At 47.0% G+C, this 17,716-nt stretch overlaps 1 protein-coding gene across 1 annotated transcript in view; it reads right to left on the bottom strand.

Moving 5' to 3' along the window:
- Nucleotides 1-17,716, bottom strand: part of ADCY2 (adenylate cyclase 2) — a 434,114-nt gene that overhangs the window by 19,464 nt on the left and 396,934 nt on the right. The window contains exons 19-22 of the mRNA XM_060146855.1: nucleotides 17,544-17,628; nucleotides 12,915-13,073; nucleotides 3,010-3,156; nucleotides 1,182-1,289 (exon numbers count right to left, since the gene is read on the bottom strand). Of these exons, the coding sequence (XP_060002838.1) occupies nucleotides 1,182-1,289; nucleotides 3,010-3,156; nucleotides 12,915-13,073; nucleotides 17,544-17,628 (499 nt within the window). The remainder of the gene's footprint in view (nucleotides 1-1,181; nucleotides 1,290-3,009; nucleotides 3,157-12,914; nucleotides 13,074-17,543; nucleotides 17,629-17,716) is intronic.

Raw genomic sequence — 17,716 nt, 5'->3', positions numbered from 1 at the left:
AACTTACGATTCTTCTAAGTTTTCTTTTATTGCTTGTTTGTTTTACTTTTCCTTATTACTAAAGTAATTCATACCCATGAAAAAAATAATAATCTGGAAGCAACACCTGAGTAGAAGGGACATATATTACCCCACTCACTCAGAAAAATGCTAGGGTTAATCTTGAGTCTGACGTTTCATGTTCTCGTCTCTGCCCACGAATGTTAAGAGAGAAGAGGACCCTCTCCTGATGGTCCGGGGGTTGGACTCTGTCTGAGCAAGCTGCTGCCCCTCTGTCCCTCTCTTGGTTGCCTGTGGGAGATGGTGGGGTTGGGGGGAAGCTAGACACACGGGGGTCGGGGAATGGCTGAGCTCTTCCTCTCCTTGGGGGAATCCAACCACCTCCAGCAAGCTGTGCTCTGGTAAGTTTCATCCCTCTGTGCTGCACCCACCACCTCTGCCCTGCGTCAAACAAGCCAGTGCCCGTCAGGGAGCCCACTGTCCTGAGGAAAAAGGGGTCTTGTTATTGACCCACAAGTTAACAAACCATATCTAGGGACTTCCCTGGTGGTCCAGTGGTTAAGACTCTGCGCTCCCAATTCAGGGGGCACGGGTTTGATCCCTGGTCGGGGAACTAAGATCCCACGTGCCACATGGCATGGCCAAAAGAGAAACAAAAATAAAGTATATCTACACACACACACACACACACACACACACACACACACACACACACACACACACACACACACATACAGAAACAAAACACAACATAACAGAAAACCCCCCTCAAAAACCCTAGTTGATTGAAGATACTCAATTTTGACCAAATCACCTTTCCAACCAAATTTCTGGGTAGTCAGCATGTTTTTGACCACGTTGTTTTAAATCAAAAGACCAGGAGCCCTCCCATAATGAGTCACCTTTAAATAAACAGCTCGAATCAACTTTCTTGTATATTTATCTGGTATCAAGCAGCTACCAGACTGGTTGTTTTTTTTCTACCTTGTCTGCCAGAGAAAGAAGTTTTGTGAACAGACCCTCAGAAGCCTCCAGAATTCTCATCTTTTCTCATGAGACCTTAATCACTGAGGTCAGGGTTGTGCCTGCAATTCAGTGTATGGGTCACTGTTTTGGTCCCAGGATGACCTGTGGGCAGAGCTGAGGCTCACGTGTGCTGGGTGTGGCTGACACGTGTGTACCTGGGCGTGCTCCTGGCTGGGCACGGCACTCAGACCCGTCGCCGCCATGTACGTGCTGCCGATGGTCTTGATCTTTTCAACTCCACTGAACTTTGGCTTGGACAGCAGCTGGGGGGCAATGACAATCACACAGTTACTCAGTCGGCTGCTGACCCAAGGCCAAGCGTTTTCTAGAGACATTCTCAAATCCTAGTTCCGTCACAGGAACATGATACTGATTATTCACCCTTCGACCTTGGGCATCGTGGGGAAAGAACACTTCATGCATCTCACAAAGGGCATGTACTTGGAAAGATATGCAGTGTAACGATTTACTTCCAGTTAACATGAATTACCTTCTAGAATTTGCTAGTGAAGGAAACAGGATAAATTATGATGCGAGTGATAATGGCCTCAAATAAACTTCCCCACTCTGTGTTTGAAAGGTCTAAATATAAAATCATGATTCAGAGAGTGAGGTCTTCCCTGCATGGTGAGGGTGAATTATGACCAACTGTAGTGCTGAGGATTAACTTTTGCCCTCTGAAAACCTGGAGTGGAGGGAATAAATGGCCCCTCTCATCAGCCCTGACCCTAATATTTTTTGCCCCAGTTTCTGGCACCAGTAATCAGTTTCCTACTGGGGTCCTCCTCATCTACTACATTAGACTTTGGGGTGGGATGGAGGAAAGGTAAAAATAAGAAGCTGTAGGAAAGGGAAAGACTGGATGGAGAGAGCAAATGAAGGAAACTCTGGAAGGTTCTGTATCTGCTCAGCAGGACAAAGGTACGAACAGAAGACTGGGAACATCTTCTAGACCCTTCCTTGGTACTCCTGCTTTCAGAGGAGATTCGCTCAAGATCCCATGTCAGAGAATCTGAGATAAGTGAGCAAATCCCATGATCACATCTCCATGAGCAATCCAACCTGAAAGAATGGTCACTAGTGCCAGAGAGCATTTATTTCACCGAGGGGCAGCTGGAGGAAATGTGCCAACATTTTTCACTGTGAACCCTGCACAACAGTGAAAATCTCTACTTGTCATTACTTCACCATGAGTCTTGAGTCAACCTCACGGTGACAGTGGTGGTAGCAGAGAAATGCACAGGTCCCACAAGACATTTAGAAGGTTGGCCTGAAACCATCATATTATATAATTTCATCACTGTGTTTCAAAATTCCATCAATCATGATGAACGTATGTTCACTGATGTCAATTTCCCTATATTTGCAAAATATTGTTAAAAATGGTAAAACAACAATATCTTTCAAACCAGAGGTCTGTTTGTTCTTACTAGAAAACAAAGTGCATTGTTTCCTTTGTAGGCAGAAAATTGAAAATTGACACCTATTCCAATACCTAAGATGTACACTTTGTCCCTTCTAGAATATATTCTACCACATTCATATTGCTTTTTCAATAATAAAGCATGCCAGCCATGTACAATTCAAATTGATATCTGACATAGACCTTGGAGTTTGCACAGACACACATGCAAATAAGCTACTATCTTTTTTATGTATAAAGAGATGGGCAAGTACTTTCCTTGGAGTTCAAGCCTCTCGAGAAAATTCATGGGCATGCTGGAGAGAGATTTTATGGAACAGATTTTGGTCGTTGTTGATGGAAATCATATTAGCTTTAAAAATAATGTATGTGTTTGCCTCACCAAAATGAGTCAGTGACCTAAATAGAGCAAAAAAGCTTAATGCCAACCACCAGAAGTTTTGTCAAAGGACAAGTTTCAAGATACGCCATGACGTTGGACTACCTTCAAACGTGCCAGTCCAGAGGAACGCCAAAGGATGGGACGGGGCCAGCCCTGCCCATCAAGGGTAAGTACGTACATCGTCAAAGTCGGCAATGATCTCGTTTAGGAGCCGAAGGCATTCCAAGCCCTCCTTGTTCACATCCGATTCTGTATAGAATTCTTTGAAATCCGGAATGGAGGCAAACATGACGCAGACACAGTCATAGGACTGGTGGTATAAATCCTGCCCAGGAGAAAAGGAAGAGCTGAGCACTAGGAAACCTTTTAAGCAAACGTGCGCCTAATGGAAGTGTTTCTTTACGTTCAGGCTGGTAAAGAAATCGCCCAGGGTCCACTCCACCTGCTCCACCCTGGTCCCAGGCCCATTTTAGGCACTGGCCATTGATCTCAGGTGAAGGCTTCTAGGGAGCTGGAGGCAGGCTCAGAATCGTCAACACCGCACTCCCACTGTCACTACCAGTTAGTACGAGGTGCCCTTCCAGTTACCCCTCTCTGCCATCTCTATCTTAGACAATGACAAGAGACCATAGACTTCTCACTTAGGAAAAAACAACAACAACATTCTTTTAACAACTAAAGGGAAACAAAACGATTTCCCAAGCTACTATATTGTCCTAAAGTGACTCATTATGGCTACATTCTTTGGATTGGAGGCATCATGAATTTTCCTCTTCAGCCTGTCCTGAAAGGAGCAGATGACACTCATCATGTTACTTCTGAATTACACCAGAGAGAACTAGTGAAATTCCTCAGGCTACTTATTGTATTGTATTAGACACCAGAAATATTTGTTCGGGATTTCCTTTTGTTTTTAAATAGACTAGAGTCTAAACTAAAAGTCTAAACTTTTAGTGAGGAAAATTACAATGTCTTGTAAATACAATTTCAAGGTGTTTCCACACATAATTTTCCCCAGCATATAGTGAAACCTTCAAGTTCAGTGGAGATTTCTTATAGGAAGCGTTATTATGTGGGCATGGGGGCTGGTCCTAGGAGGGAAGATCTGCTCTCTCACTGGTGCTGGTGCATCAGGGCCCTTGGATGGCCTGTCCCGGGCAGAATGGCCAGGCGCCAATGTGGGCACACTGCATCATGGGAAACACTCCCTCCACCAGAAAACGTGAGGAGAATTCTGTCACACAAGATGGCGACCTCTGAGTGGAGGAAGGAAAGCTAGCGGCTGATGTTTCCTGTGTGCCTGGCAGAGGGAGAGAATCTATCCTGCATGGATGTTACCAGTGTGCTCTGCTCTCTGCGGCACTCAGAAGAATCCCTTAGCAGGGAGTGAGCACTTCAACAGCACCATAACTCCAAGGTTTGGTGGCCTCTCAGAAAAACCATTCTTCCTCCGCTGACGTCTCATGACACACACATCAGGGCAATGGCAACCCACGGCAGGTCACAACCACTTCCTGGGAAAGACAGACTTGTGTCATCTTCCTGTTCTCAGGGCCAACTACCTGGTAGTGCCTTCCGCTACTGCCTTACAATCTCTATAAAATACATGAACAATAGAATCAAGGTTTTTCTTTTGTATTCTGCTCCCAATATGGTTGACTTGGTTCTTGGTGCAGACCTGTGCTTCCTCCTCTCTCTGAAAAGTTGTTTTTGTGAACACTCATATCCTCAGAAGACGACCTGTGGAATGTATGATTGCCAAGCTTAGGTTCCAGTAATGCTGACCCAGCCAGGGTGTCAGGGTAACAGGGGAGAGAAAAGCCCCTAGAAGCCTCTTCTAGTTAAAAAGGGCAGTTTCATAAAAGTAGTATAAACTCCACTGACTTCTCTACTCTTAAGGAAAAGGGGTACATCTAGCAAGGCAAGGGGTACATCTAGCAAGGGTATATTTTCTGCACCCTGCATTCCTCCACTGTCTGCTGACATCAGCCAGAGTGACCATCTGGGGAATGATGATGATGACAAGAATACACACAATAATCACCAGCACTGACTGAGTGCCCACTGCATGCCAGGATGCCCACCCCTCTGAACTCTCCACCAGCATTAACTTGCCCCTGACTACAATCCTAGGAAGCTGGTATTTTTATTCTCAATCTACAGATGAGGAAACTGAGGCACAGAACAGTTACATTACTTTCCCAAGGTCACAGTTACCAAGTCTGATGCAGAGGTCACTCTTATAAATGCTACACTTTATGCTTTACCCTGCATTTCCTGGATGACCACAGAGTGTGCTGCCTGGACTTAGGGCAGCATGGGGTCCCGTATCACTTGTAGGTCACGTCACTTTGCCTTTCTCCTTTCCCCTAGGGTCTTTAAGGGTATCTGGGGATGGGAGATAAGGAAATGCAAGACTGAACTGACTGAAAGTTTGGATATGAGGGCTGATTTTAACCACACTGGTTTGGAGTCTAATAAAACATCTTCAGGTTGACACTCAAAATTGTCCTCTGAACTCTTGCCCCAGAACACCTAGGATGTTGGAGCTGGAAGAGGTCTGATGGGTCATTTAATTCCATGGTCTTCTAATAGGAATGCCTAGGAGAGTCACCAATGGGGCTTTCAAGAAGGTGACACCTGGGCCGCCCAATGACCAACTGAACCTTGCCCCTGGAGTGGGTTCCAAGCGTGTGCATCTTTTTGTAAAACTCTATGAGTTTTCCTGCTGTGCAGCCTTGATTAAGAATCACGGGACAAATGAGGAATCGTTAAGTCAGGGGCGTTTGGTGACACACCAAGGCTCCCACTGACTTAGGGACCAGGACTAATCTCTGGAGTCCTGGTCTGGCACTCCACAGGCCATGAGTGCCACTGGGGCCTTGGACTGCAAAATGCTCACCCACCCTCTTTGACAAATGGGTCACTTGGAGCTTTGAGGAAACACCAAGGGTGAGTGGGGATTTCTGACCCCCTAGTTCCTGGCTCAGGGCTTCCACGGGGCTACGCTTGAGAATCAGGGAAACTTGACAAATGGGAAGCTTTACAAATTCACTAGAGCTAATGAAACGTGCAGGGCTTAGAGCCATACCCTAAACTCATGAGAGGTTCCCGCAGGTCTTTGGGTTGCGCTTGGGGCCAGAGAGAACCACAAGCTCATTGGCTGACGGCCCGAGCTTATCTTATACTTCCAGAGGATCTGGGGTGAGGGTAGGGCAGGTAGGAAGCCTTGGAGGAGATTTTGGAATTCAGGGTCTAGCACGGGTGACCCTTGTCCAGAACATAGCTGCCAACAAGAATCTCGCTGAGCTTTAGAAGTGGAAGCTTAGATGCCATTTCAACGTTCACTCACATGTAGCCATTCTGCAAAACAAGCTCAAGTTATGGCAAAATCATCACAAAGCAGCTGCATTTCTGTGCGCACTGTCTTTTGCAGTTTATTGAGCGGGACTTCAGTTCTTTCCCAACTCTGGATGAAAACTTGGGACAACCCCATGACTCTTCTTGTCATTCTCAGGTAACAGGAGTCCTCTCATCAATAATTTAAGTGTCCAATCTAACGAGAAGTCAGAACTCAGACCCCAGTGGAATGTGTGGCTTTTCTCCTTCCCCAGCGTGGGCCTGCTGGGTGGTGGAGGAGTGTCTGCAGGGTGGGAAGGGGGCACGGTTGGCTTCTACTCTCTCTCTCCTCATGTTTCTGGTCTGACCCTCCCCAGCTGCCTAGCCCAGTTTTCCAAAGCACCCAGGGGTGGAGAACAGGGGAAGAAAGAAGGGTCTGTTGGAGGAGGGACGCGTTCCATTAACTACATCATACTCCCAGGGAACTTAAACGTGGTGGACATTTTCATGGGTTATCTGAAGACTCTCTGTCACTTCCCCCCAACACGGGACATCCTGCCAAGGTTCTCTTGATGTGGACCACGCACTCCGCTCCTACTTGTGACTACTCTCTCTGCCCCGGGCTTTCTGGTTAGTCTTCTAGCTTCTCTGCTGGGGCCCATTCCCCACTCTAAGCAGCTTTTCAAAACAGGATCTAAAATGACCCCATGCCAACTGTTTTTCTCTGGCTTGGTCCCTGGAAACATTCAGCAGGCTTTGCCCTCCCAAACCCTCATAGTCCTATTATATCCCCACCTGCAGCCCCCAACTCTCTTGGACCAGACACTCCAATAAGCCCCTGCCCTCTGCATTCAGGAAACTACATGTCATCCGTGTCCCCCAGATGGAGTTGCTGCCCCAGGACCACGTAGGGGCCCAAGTCGTAGGTACACATCCCAAGCTGAGTGGTTATGGTCTATTTATGAGGCAAGAGGTAAAGGGAGGATTCCCCATGTCCCTTCAGAAGGGGGCTCGCTTCTCACTATATTCTGTCCCAAATCCCTCTTCCAACCTCTACTCTCCCAGCCCTCGTGTCCCTGAGAGTGAAGGATTGAGAGTGGTGTAGCTCTTGCATTTGTAAATTCTGCACACTGTTTAGCATCCCCTTTGGAATACGACACCTACTGTCTCTTGGTGTCATGGGCTGACATTCACTTTAGCGTGCTGTTACATAGACACACAGGCACGCACAGCCCCCCATGAGGGCCTGCCAGGTGCCAGGCTTCATAGCAGGTAATGGGGTCACAGAGACGGACAACGCAAGCCTGCTCTAAGGAGCTTAGGGTCTAGTTGGAGAGAGAGCGCAAGTACAAGGACAGGAGGACAAAGTGTGATTGGTGCTCCTTGCACGCAGGTGTGGAGACGTCTGCTCGGTGTGCCCTAGGGAGTTGCCGGAACTTGCCACTAGCTGGGGCTCCAAACTCTGGGACCAGCGCTTTCTCCTGCTGACTCAGGCCATAGTGAGGAGGCCATAGTGATCCTCCCACCTTTCACATCTCCCCCCAGTCCCCAGTTGTCAGCTAACGCCTAATTTATTCAGGGGAGTCAGATCATTAGAAAGCACAAAAGCATCTCTGAAGACCTGTGGCTTTCTAGCCTGACTCTGTAAGGAATGCGTTGAGGGAGCTGCCTGGGTGTTGGGAGGTTAGCTGAGAAGGGGGAGCGTTTGTGTGCCTGGCAAACTCCCCTGTACCCGCATTGACATCTGTGTCTTGTTTTGATCAAGACTCAGCTCTCCCGCAGCGAGGCTGCGTGGCTCAGAATCACACATAACCCCGACCACCGGGGACTCGGCAAAGGGTCGACAAAATGCAGTCTTTTCAACAAGTGACCAAAGCTGGCTGGGACATCTGTTCAAGGGACCTTTCTGACGTGTTCCTGCCAAAACACAGCCATCTGGAGAGTAGGCTTTGTAAACCAGCGGGCTCTGTCTGGGCCACAGAGCTCTGTGCCAGGGTCTGAATGGCTTGAGGGCCTGGACCTGGTCAGGACAGTCAGCAGCTGGTGGAGAAGCTTGAGGATGTTTTGAGTAAAACCAGTGCCCTGGGGGAGGAAGAAGAGGGGCTCACAAAGGTGGACACAGCAGCTCTCTGCCCACAGGCCCAGGACACAGGTGCAGGGAACAGTTTTAAATCAAAATAAAAGATCTTTCCAGAATTATTGTGATTAAATCATTCTTTACTCTGTATTTCTGAAGGAAAACGAGTTTCCTCTGTATGTGCATGCGGCGGGTAGGAGAATCAAAAGGCTCTTTGTGAACATGGGTCCTGGCCAAGGTCACAGGTCATGTTTCCAAGGAATGTTCCAGAAAACCATGGAACAGTAACCATTACTGTGGGACTGAAAGCCACACTCCTGTCTACCGCATGCTCTAAAAATAACCCTGGTCCAGCCTCTGCATTCAGAAGCCGTGAGGGCTCAGCCCACACCACAGAGAAGGAGCGGAGGTGATGCCATCAGATGAGGGTACAGTGCAAAGCGATTATGTGAGTTTTGCTGTCCACGCTAGTCAGGCCCTGAAAAGCTGTGGGAAGGCGCCTCCCGTGACAGATATTGATAAGTTCCAGGAGGCAGTGCTCTCAAGTTTTGCATAAGTTTGGGATATTTGCTTCAAAGATGACTAAAATTGAGTGTTTCCTGAATGCCAGGCACTGCTCTAAAAGTTTCGCATGCATTAGCGCTTTTGAAATTAGTTATAGCCTCTGTGAGGAGGGAGCCCGAGGTCCCACAGCTAAGAAGTGCCAGGCCCGGGACAAGCGCTTTGCTCTCAATGGCCAAGCAGGGCCCAGCGGGTAAGGAAAGCTGGCCGGGGCCCAGGAACCCCTCTCGTCCCAGCGTTGGCTGTGCTCTGTCACGCCCAGTTTGGGTCTGGAATCCTCCAGAAATAATCCTCTTCCAGGATCCGCGTGTTTGACGATGGGCAGAACTTTCCCTCACAGAAGCATTAGGGAAGGAGACAGGGGGAGGGAGAGAGAGGGAGAGAGAGAGAGAGAGAGAGAGCGAGAGAGCACGCGCGCGTGCATGCAGGGCGCATCTATACGGCCCTGACAGTGAGGGGGGCCAGCAGCCTGGACCATGTCCACGCTATTAAACAGAGGAGGTCAAACACCTCAGCCTGCCTGGCCTGGGATCACAAGCTTAGGATGACACATCCCCAGGTCAGGGAAGTGGGTTCTTTTGCCCAGGGGACAGGAAGGGCTGACTGTGACAGAAGATAGGCATCCAGCCTGTCGGGAAGTCTGAGGGATGGGGCAGAAGTCTGCCATGCACTCAAAGGAGTCTCTTGGTAATAACCTGGTTATAAGCATTTTGGAAAAAAACCCCAAAAACAAAACCGTCCTTTCTGAGACTCATGGTGAGAGCTCTCAGAACCTTTAGGCAGGGGGCTAGGGGCTGTCCTTCTCCTTCAGACCCTTTATGGGGCTTCTCGTCTGCACTCAGGATTCCCTGTGAGGACCAGAGCAACAGACTCTCCTTCACCACTGGTCTGATCTTGAACAGCGACTGGGCGGCATCTCTGTCCCGCTGAGCAGACGTCAGGCTGCCCTGACCGCAGGCTGCCCGATGGGGCCCGCTGTAATTTTTTAATCTCCAACAGTTACAGTGGCTGCTTGAGTAGCTCCCTCCCCTCCCCAAATATTTAACCTAACCAGCAAAAACTGGCAGTAAAATGTGGAAAGTCACAGCCCAGGGGAGTTCTGTGTTGTCTGATGAAATACAAAGACTTCTGCAGCCCACAGTTGTGCAGAATGAAGAGATCGTTTCAAGGACGGTCTCATCGGTCTGATGCCCCCGATGTAAGATTCAGTGTGTGTCGCTCTACCCTCCTGAGCAACGTGAGGTCAGCAGCTAGAAAGTGCAAATCTAATGACGTCCAGGGTATCGGGGTTCCTAAGCGAAAACCGGAGACCTCTAATATGCAATAAGGGAACTTGGAGCTGTTTGTGGCAGTAAGCGTTTGAAAAGCTTTGGAACTGAGCTCCTGTTCATTTTCCTACGGGAAAATGAGGCTGCCTGGGTCAGGGGTGTGTTTCCTGAATGAAGGAATAAGCTGGGAGCTTGGTGAATGGGTGCTGACTGTCTGCGGGGGAAATCATTTTAGCGCCTAAGTCAGGTTCACGTGCACACACAGGCGTGATGTGGCCATGGACGAGGCCCCCAAGGAATTCACCTTCTTGATCTGACAAATGAGGCAACAGAATCCAGAGCTGATTTCAACGAAACGCGCTGATTCCTACTTTGTCTCCGAAAAGTTCCCAAACTGCCGGCGCAGTGAGGTTGGTGCCTGTTCCAGGGTTCAAGCCCACCGGGTGGTGCTGCCCTGACGCTGCAGCCTTCCTCACGGACCCCACGTGGGCGGTGAAGGCTGTAGAAGACGCTGTGTGTGTTCTTAAACTCGCAGCACTGATGAGGAAACTTGGAGGGAAATGTCACTCCCATCTTGGGAGCACCCATGACGTGCTAGTCGCAGAAGGGTCACTGGCCTGGCACACAGTAGGGCCACTCGGTAAGTGGATGAGTCCATTGGCGCTTTGGTGCTGCCTACCCACCAGGTATGTCCCACCTGCATGGATGTGGGACTCCGGGTCCTGCTCTATCAAATGCCCACCTCAGCTGGAGGGACGGATGCTCAGTGTGACATGCAACATCCCACACTCTACCTAAGAATTGTGCAAAGTAAAGCACAATTCCCCTTTGACTCATGGGGAGACGGGGCTCAGGCTGGGGAAGTAGCTCACATTACCATGACAGAAAATGTTGGGACAAAGGTTCAAGCCCATGCTGTCCACCTGTGGGTTTCACTCTACATCCCCATCTGCTTTTCCTTACGATTTCCAAAGGGGCAACTGTGTCCAGAGGCCTGCTTAGAATAAGTCAAGCAAACAGGAATGAATAGAGAGAACAGACGATTCCCCTGGTCTGGCCTAGGGAGACGTCAGGAGGGGGCAGAAGAGGTCACCAAGTGCTGTAGGGCTGAACCCGGGGCCTCTTAAGGTCTTGAACGAAGCACCGTCCTGTCATCTGGACAGAAGTAGCCCCTTGAAGCCTGGAATGGTCTTTTTCTCCCCCTCTACAGGCTTCATCTCTCTGCCAGTTTCTAGCACTTTCTTTTCTGGTTCAGAAGTCACTTGCTCACAGTGGTGGACTTTCTGGACTCCTGCATTTACGCAGTTAGCACCTTTGGAGACAATAGGATTCTATCCCCTCCTGGGCCGGTTCATCTCTGTAACCAGGCCCAGCACCAGCCTGACCCAGGGCAGGGGCAACAGATGAATTTATAACCTGAATTAGCACCTAGACATATAGACACAAACAAGCTCTTAAACTGCTAATGAAAACAGATGGTTTCTTTTTAATAGATACAGTGATTTCACTGTCTGTGACCAAGAGGTAAATAAGTTGCTGAATAACCTACTGAAAGCAGAAAACACCAGGAGAAGAAATAGAGAAGTGAATGGTGGGACCTGCTGGGGCCCCTGGACTGGCTCACCATGCCTAGCATGCTTCCAGAAAGACCAGAGTGATAAGGTCCAGTCCCTGCCCACCACCTGGCACTTTCTTCTCAATGTCAACTTTAAATATGTTACAGATGAATACCGTTCCAAGCCTTCTCACTTGGCTGCTCTGTGCAACAGTGTCCTCAAAGTTCAGCTTATCTATTAACGAGTTCCTCCATCTACAGGTTTCCGGATCCCCCATCCATTCCCAATCCTCACTGAACATTTCCTGAGAACGGGGATTGCCCCTCATACATCTCTGAAACTCCACAGCACCAAACACAGGTCATTCACTCAGTGGGTGCTCAAATGCATGTTTCTTAAATTAACAGAGTCCCACTGTAGATACATCTGCTGACTCTTGTAATTTAGTTCCATTAAAGAAAATTCATGACATTTCATTTCATAAGCCAATTCAGCATTGAAACAACATGCCAATCTCTCCAACTCTAGTTAAATATCCATTCCTTTAGATGCTCCACGAAATTCCCTTTTCTATCCCTTCAAATGGGTGGTCTCAAGTCTTTGATCTGTCCTTGTGTGGCTAACTCCTAAATTCTATCTCATACCTTTGAAATTCTAAGACCCTTAAAAGGCTCTCAGGGAAGTCGTGAACCATGGAACAGTGGAGTGTGGGATGCATGGTGTGATTTTGCTTCTTGATTTGGCCTTGATGGCATGCTGGTAAGGAAGCGTCCTCCCACACTAGGCAGAGGGTGGTGACCCCTTTTGTGACATATTTGGAACCCCAGTGCCTCATATTGTACGTTCAGAACTTTACATGATTGGGGAAGAAAAACTAGGAAGAATGAATCAACTTCATGCTAAGATGTTCATAGGCGAGTCTAACTCACTATTCTCAGTTGATCTCTATACGGCCAGTCAATATACTCTTGAAAATGGACACATTCAGGCCAATGTCGAGTATTTTGAACACTGACATGTTTGAAGTGCCACAGGCCTCTAGGTCACTGCCAGGAGATTTTGGCCCTCACCAGCGCACGCCCTTCCCTGGCCAGCAGCCCCGCCTCTCCCCATCAACCCCGCCTCTCTTCACCAGCCCCACCCCTCCCCATCAGCCCCACCTCTCCCGTTAGCCCAGCCTCTCCCCATCGGCCCCGCCTCTCTCCACCAGCCCCGCCTCTCCCCATTGGCCCCGCCTCTCTCCACCAGCCCAGCCTCTCCCCTTCAAACCAGTCTCTCTGACCTCATTCTTCAGGCTCCTGGCCAGGAAGTGCTCAGCCACGTGTGCAGGGAGCACGTTCTCCAGCAGCACGCGGTTCAAGTTCTCCATGGTTTCTATCTCCTCTCGCTCTTTTTTGAACTTGTTCTTCCATAAGAAGTCTAACCTACAGTAATATTCATTCTGTTACAAGAGGACACAGAGGTAAAGAAACAATAGGCATCTTGTCCTGCCAGAGAGTGGAGGTTTTAAAGAGAAAATAAAAAGAATGAAACAAACCTAAAAAAGAACCCCCCCCCCCCAAACGGAATTGTCACCCTCCCTACCAAGCCCTCAGTTGCCCCCAAATGTCTCTCATTTCACCCTCCAACATGGATTTCCAAAATGCAAATTTGGGAAAGAACCAGCCTCAGAAACAGAGAAAATAGCTATACCGAAGCCTTGAAAGACAAAAATGACATGAAAGCTTCTTACATAGTCATGTTAATAAATGGTGGCTTGAATTATTTTTTGAAAAGAGCTGTGATAGAATATAAATAATGAATAAAAGAAAAATGGAAAATATTTTAGTAGAGAGAGTGCATTGTTTCATGATTTGCATTTAAAAAATAATAGTGTTCATTTGTGGCAGTTTGCCTTTAACAGCTGAAAGTCAGTTTTCCTCTACCACAAATTATGTAATTAAGTATACAGTGAAAAGTATGCGTTTTTTCATTTGGGATTGCACTGTACTGAGAGAATGACATTATATTTAGACAAAAGTTCATTTTGATATAATTTAATTAAGATGGTGCCTGCTAGTAAAAAACATATGTGTTCATGCTTTATAATGTATTAAAATTCAATGTTTTTAAAAATCAGCTGTTATTAACATTGTAGAAATAGGCCCGTTTACTGTCACAGGGTCTCTTTGGCTTGTCATCATTTTGTATCTGCTCTGATGTATATAATTTAATATAATGAAATAGCCTGGAATGAATCTTCCTGTACCAGAAGGGCCTAATAGAGAGAGTGTATTTCAGCACAGATAGTAATTATTGACAAATACATGCAAAGAAGAACTAAATGGAGGGAGTGTGTTTTATTGGTTTGCTTAGCTATACCTATGACAGCACGAAGCAAAATAAAACACATGTAAATGGCCTCTCATGCACAGATTGCAATTTCAAAAAATAATTCACCGTTTGAAACCTGAAAGCACAATGCTCATTCACTGAAATTAGGTTTGCTTCAAACTAGGTATGACATATTCAAAAACTACTCCGCCTCCTCTGGGGAGGCACTTATTTTTAGCTCATATAACAAGACATTTTTTTTTTTAAAGATTACAAAAGAGATAGTTTAAAAGTTTGCTTATATTAAAGTTTTACATTACGGACACATTTTCCACATTCTGTGTTTATAGAAATCATGCTATGCACGTACTGGAAAAGGCCTCTCCCTTGGAGAACAGATTATTTATTTAGATATTTTGTGGGGGGATAAACTAGTGGTGTGGCCGGTATTAAACTAAAATAACAGAAGCAATCTACAGTGGTGGCCTCGAGAAGACACAGGTATACACCGAAGATCAGATAAAAGTGAAACATGAGATGAAGCCATGGAGCCAGTTGAGGCAGGCAGCAAGCCCAGTTCGTGGAAGTTTGAAAGGTTTTCGTAAGGCTCGTGAAGAGTCGCTCAGGTTTTCTGCGGGACTGCTACTGCACCACGTGCAAGCATTCTTTAAGTCTCCTACTAAAGGAATCGGAGCCCTTTGGGACCAGCTACATTGGACTGAGAGTGACCTTCTGACAAATCTTTCCCCCTCACCTCCCCAACCAGTGCAGTCTGCTGCAGAACCCTTGCCTTGAGGCGCAAGGACCTTAAAAACTCATGTGCAGTCCCCCAAAGGAAGACAAATGTTTTTATCCCAAACCAGTTGTAATGGACTTAATCATGTCGCCAAAAAGATCGTTCCAAGTCCGAACCCCGGTATCTGTGTCCGTGACATCTCTGGAAATAGGGTCTCGGCAGATGTAATGAACTTAAGGATCATCCTGGATTGAGGGTGGGCTGTAAATCCAATGACTGATGTCCTTACAGGAGAAAAGAGAGGGAGATTTGACACAGAGACCCAGGGAGGCTGCATGAGGAGATCCAGCCAGGGGTGGGGAGAGCTGCTTCCTCCGGGACCCTGACTCAGGGCGGGAAAGAGCTCTAAGGACTTTGTGACACTTCAACTAAAACAGCAGCCCTGCGCCATGACCTCCAGTCCTCACATCACCTCCCATCTCTCAGATTCCATCTGGGGCTACTCCCCAAATGCTTAGGGGCCCAGATTCCACTCAGATGTGGAATCATGAGCTCTGGCGTGATGGGAGAGAGAACAGGAAGAGTCTTGAGAGGGTGTCCAGGCTGCGTCTGGGACCCCAGCAACCCTGTCTGCTGTGTTTCACATCCTACCACAGCCTCGAGGGCGTCTCGTGCTTTGTCTACTTCTGAAAAGTACCTGAGGAACTGGGCTTACACCTTTCTGTGTGGACAGAAGTGGTCTCTGGGCAGGGGTGCAGGCAGCATGTGATTCCACTTTCTCTGGGATCCTCAACTCTCGCGCACAAGGACCTCGGCCTCACTCTCAGGCACTAGGTTGCCGCTGCCCGGTTCCATACTCTGAATGAGCCCACCTAGGATGCAGACCCTTGATGGCAGGGGGCTGCCCTTTAAACCTGGGTGAAATACAGGGGATCTTTCTCTGTCAAAAGAGGCCCTTGAGTTGGCTTGCATTTCTGTCACAAACTAGATTTCAGTACAGAGAGTGGTACTGTACTGTCGCTCTTGTCTAGGATGTGTTATGTTTTCACTAATGTTTCTGAGATGCCTAGAGCAATATTTAGTATAGTCATTTTCTTAGAAAGCAAGTACATTGCCATCGTTTCAAAAATGATGGTCATGGGTCAGGGGAGCCATTAGGACAAATGATAACAAAAATAAGTTGCAAAAAGTCTGTGCTATTATTTAAAACATATTCAGAAAAGAGGTAACTCTGAGGCCATGGATTCTTACAACACTTGACAACCTTATTTCAAATATCAGACATTTGTTTATAATACAGTTGTATTTCCGGAAGGGTGTGCAGAGGCACTATATCACAGACTTCTCAGTTCTTGTTATCCCAGAAGACTTGGGACCTCAGTAAATCATTCACTGAATGATTTTGGACTGAAGGTCAGCCTTCCGGCTCACCTCTGTATATCCTTGGTTCTAGTTAAAGAGTAACTGTGAACACAATTAATCCTGCAGGGATTACTACTCTTTAGGCCTCTAGATGTACATATTACTTATCATTACACTAGTGACACAAAAGGAAACCGGTACCAGCCCTATCATGTTAAATGAATGCCTGGCCATAATACTGCATACTTTTGATAATTTATTTAAATCATTTAGGGAGTAACTGATCAGTGAGCAGGGATTCGACAACATTTGTGTAGTGGTATTGCCTGTATATTATCTCAGTGATCAATAAAAAAAGTTGGGAGAATTCAATTTGATTCTAGGTAATTAAAATATATTGCTGTGAAGCAATCTGAGTGATCATTCTAGTAGGAGAAACTGCCTAAGAATGCAGAACCTAGCATGTGCCGGGGACAGAGGTGGGGAGGGTGATGGGGGGACCGGGGTGTTCTGAGCTCTGCATCAGGACCACAGCGTAGCTCTAGGGAGATTGGTGAGAGCTGCACTGTGAGCTCCAGGGAAGGATGCCCCTTGCACTTCCCCAGGAAGATGGAAGAGGATGGATGGCATTCCCGGGTGCTGGACTGACTGTCACAGATCTGGTCTCTGCTCTGACTGTGCAATTATTAGCAGCTTCCTCCTGGTGAGAAAGGGAAGGCAGACCCAAACTCCCCAGCTGATAGTTTGCCTCTCAGATAACTGTTTAGAGATGTGTATATAATTTAATTGGCATTGTCTCTTCCCTGGTTATCTCCACATAAATCACTTCTTTGTTTCCTGCTATCCATCAAAGAACTTAAAACAAACTTTGGTTGAGGCAGAGCTACCTGGTGTGGGATGAGTCTTTAGTCTTTGGGTGATTGTCCTTGTTTGCAGGCAGAGAAAGAATATTGCCCTTAAAAGTCCTGCACCTACAGGCTCCACGGGGAGGCCAGAAGCGGGCACAGCCCGAGGAGGATGTTTCATTTGCATCACAAAATAAAATTTTTGAACAAGGGACCATATTTCTAGGGATAATTGCAAGTGACAGCAGGGATATTTAATGCCCACTTAAAAGAAAAAGAAGCTATATGTTTTGAAATGCAGATGAAAACCCCAGGCAAGGGGACTTTTTTTTCCAATTAGTGTCAGCTATTGAGGGAATACATTGTAGGCTTACAGAAACCTACACATTTATTTTGAGACTTAACAGGAAATTCATTGATTCACACTTCTACTGTTCACAAAATTTGCCTCTTAGGGAAAAAAGAAAAAAATGAGAGGCCTTTTTCTTGTGTCTATAGCCAAGCATACACACCTGTGCTACCTACTTTTCTCTTAAGTGATAAGATGATTCTGATGCTTCAACATTTGTTTGCATGAAAGCAATGGCAATGCACGTCAGCAAAGTATTATTAATACAGCACTTTAGAGAAGTTACAGAAGTAACAGACTTCTTACCTGTCTGCCCAGAACAAGCAGTGTGATGAAAAATATAAAGAGAGACACTGAGCCCATGGTCTTTAGGTCTTTCCAAATGCCTGGTCTATTAAAAAACAAACAAACAGATGAAAACAATATACCAAAACAACATACATACAGGACGTAGAATTCGTGCATGAACAAATTTCAGA

Source organism: Lagenorhynchus albirostris, chromosome 3 (genome assembly GCF_949774975.1).
Source record: "Lagenorhynchus albirostris chromosome 3, mLagAlb1.1, whole genome shotgun sequence".
NCBI lineage: Eukaryota > Metazoa > Chordata > Mammalia > Artiodactyla > Delphinidae > Lagenorhynchus > Lagenorhynchus albirostris.
The sequence above is the reverse complement of the archived record's forward strand: the minus strand, read 5'-3'. Positions and strand labels throughout refer to the sequence as shown.